The following is a 2865-nucleotide window of genomic DNA, read 5'->3' on the forward strand; positions in this document are numbered from 1 at the left end:
AACCTATGTCCCTGTCCACCTGTTGAAAATGCTGTTTACTCTAATGCTGAAATAAACTATAGAAAACATAAATGCAGAGTATAGCATTATTATACATCACGAGCAAGTGCTGAAGGCAAGAGGATTAACTGTTTTTACTGTGGTTCTGATCAAGGTTTTGGGAATTTTAGCAATTTTTAGTTATAATATTCATTTCTCCCTCATTATAAAGGGGCAAAATCTTAGCAGAGCCAAACAGCAGGAGGGGTTTCACTGAAGTACTGGGAGATGAAGGGAAAGAAGTTAATATATTCTGCATTGCAGACTGTATCTCATGTAGAGGAACTGTGCAGCTCTCTGAAGAGGGTGAGTCAGTGTTGCTGTTTTAATTATCTCCTGATTCTGAAGGTGTCATCTAGAAACAGTGCACTCCTAGCCATGTCTACTCATTAGTAAATCGCACTAACATCAATGGGTGCACTGCTGCCGAAGTGCAACTCCATCATTCTCTTAATAGGTGGCTTTTAATGTCCACCGCTGCAGCTACTGGAGCTGTGATATAATGGGAAAGATTGTCAAGGTGGATGGGGACCACTTATACCTTCTCCTTCTTGCTGTTTCTGTGTGAAAAACCATGATCTCTGCTGACGGAAGATATGATACAGAATGCTGTAGCCAGAGTATTGACTACACTGGGTCCTAGGATCATATCACTTTCGTCTTCTTGTGTCCACTCTGGCTTCCCATTTATTTCCAGTCTCAATTCAATTCAATTCTGGCTTTGACCTTTAAAGCCATATACAGCTTATGGCCACAATACCTTACAACCCACCTTCTCCCATATGGATTGAATCATCAACAGAGGCCCTGTTTCAGGTGCCTCCAGCATTAGAGGCTAGATCGAGGGGAAACCCAAGGAAGGACAATCTTGGTTGTGACATCGAAATTTTGGAACTCCCTCCCCAGGGAGATCTGTCTGTCTCCCTCTGTCATTGTCTTCCTCCAGGGTGTGAAGGCATTTGTGTTTCATTTAGCATATCCCCAGCAACTGTTATTGGCCTCAGTATCTGCCTTTGGTGTTGGCTGTTTATGTGTATGTTTTTATTAATTATTGTATATTAAATGTTATTCGGATTTGCAAATGTGTTAATGTTCTTATGTTCACCACCTTGGAGATCCTAATTGAGTGGAAAGGTGCTATAAACAGGTTTTGAATTATAAAATAAGGGAGTGAATACCAATGCATGATCACAAAATATCATTTTGCCCTTAGTCTCTGTAGATCCAGGACTCGCCTCTCTACCTCTGCTGCTTCACAGATGGATCTTGGGCAAGCCAACTCCAAGCAGAACCACAGTACTGTACAAGAGTTCATCTTGCTGGGATACCAAGAATACCCTGCCCTCCTCTTCACTGTCTTCCTGGCCACGTACACAGCCATCCTCCTGGGGAATGGTCTGATTGTGGTGGTGACAACATTGGACCCTGCCTTACACACTCCCATGTACTTCTTCCTGCGTAGCCTGTCAGGACTAGAGATGTGTTATACCTCAGTCACCCTCCCTAAGATGATGGCTAATCTGGTGTCCGGGGATCATTCCATTTCCCTGCCAGCCTGTGCTTCCCAGTTGTTTTTTCTGATTTTCCTGGGTGGAACTGAGTGCTTTCTGTTGGCAGCCATGGCCTATGACCGCTATCTTGCTATTTGTCTGCCTCTCCACTATATGACAATCATGAACCATAGAGTGCGTATGGGGATGGTGGTAGGTTCATTTGTCATCAGCCTCCCCATGCAGTTGGTACAAATTGGAATTATCTTCTCCTTGCCCTTTTGTGGATCCAATGAGATTGACCATTTCTTCTGTGACATCCCACCACTACTCAGCCTGGCATGTGCTGACCTGCATTCCAATGAGTTGGCTGTGTACATTGAGAGTACCACCTTTGTTATAATTCCTTTTCTCCTCATTTTGGCCTCTTATGTACAAATCGCCAAGGCCATACTGCGAATGCCATCAGCCACAGGGCGCCAGAGGACCTTTTCCACATGCTCATCCCACCTGACTGTAGTCATTCTCTTTTATGGCTCTGCAGCGATTGTGTACCTGCGCCCCAAGACCCCAGAATCAGTGAAGGTTAACAAGTTGCTCTCCCTGCTATATACAGTTATCATTCCCCTTTGCAACCCTCTTATTTACACCCTGAGAAACCGGGAAGTAAAGACAGCTTTTAAAAGACTATTAGGAAGGAAAAGAACTTTAGAAGTGGGTACAAGGATAATGAGCTGAGTTCCACTTTTGAATTTCAAGGCCACCAGTCTGTTTAAAACCTCGTCTTTTCCAAATGCTGCAAGGTCTGAAGATCAGCCAATATAGCTGTCCTCACTAATCCGAATGGCATTGTGTTCTAGTGAACGGGTGGGTTTTATCATCGAGCTCCAACATCATTCACATGCACACATCATTGCAGTTATCGATCTCAAGATGCTGCCTTATACTGAGTCAGACCATTGGTCTGTCTAAGACAGTATTTTCTATTCATGCTCACAGTGGCTCTCTAGGGTCTCAGGCTGAGATTGTACACATCACCTGGTATTGGTTCCTTTTAAATGACGTTGTTGCAGATGTAACCTGGAACCTTCAACACACAAAGAGATTTATTTATTTATTTATTATTTCGATACCCTGTTACTGATGATTGCAGAGGGATAGTTGTGTTATTGTAGAAAAATTAAACAGAAATCCAGTGGCAGCTTGGAGATTAATATTTATTCCTTCATGTTCTGTTGTGAGTCGGAGCTCACTTCTTCAGATGAAGAACTTCCTCTGAAGAAGAAATGACCTCTAACTTAGAGAATGTTGTTAGTCTGTAAAATGCCACTCATCT

General features: G+C 43.1%; 1 protein-coding gene across 1 annotated transcript; it reads left to right on the forward strand.

Annotated features, from left to right (window-relative positions):
- Positions 1-1298: 1298 nt before the first annotated feature.
- Positions 1299-2267, forward strand: LOC107106987 (olfactory receptor 10AG1-like). The gene has a single exon (XM_015407202.1). The coding sequence runs from the start codon at positions 1299-1301 to the stop codon at positions 2265-2267; it is 969 nt and encodes a 322-aa protein (XP_015262688.1).
- The last annotated feature ends 598 nt before the right edge of the window (positions 2268-2865 follow it).

Source organism: Gekko japonicus, unplaced genomic scaffold (genome assembly GCF_001447785.1).
Source record: "Gekko japonicus isolate JY-2015 unplaced genomic scaffold, Gekko_japonicus_V1.1 scaffold5499, whole genome shotgun sequence".
In the NCBI taxonomy this organism is placed as follows: domain Eukaryota; kingdom Metazoa; phylum Chordata; class Lepidosauria; order Squamata; family Gekkonidae; genus Gekko; species Gekko japonicus.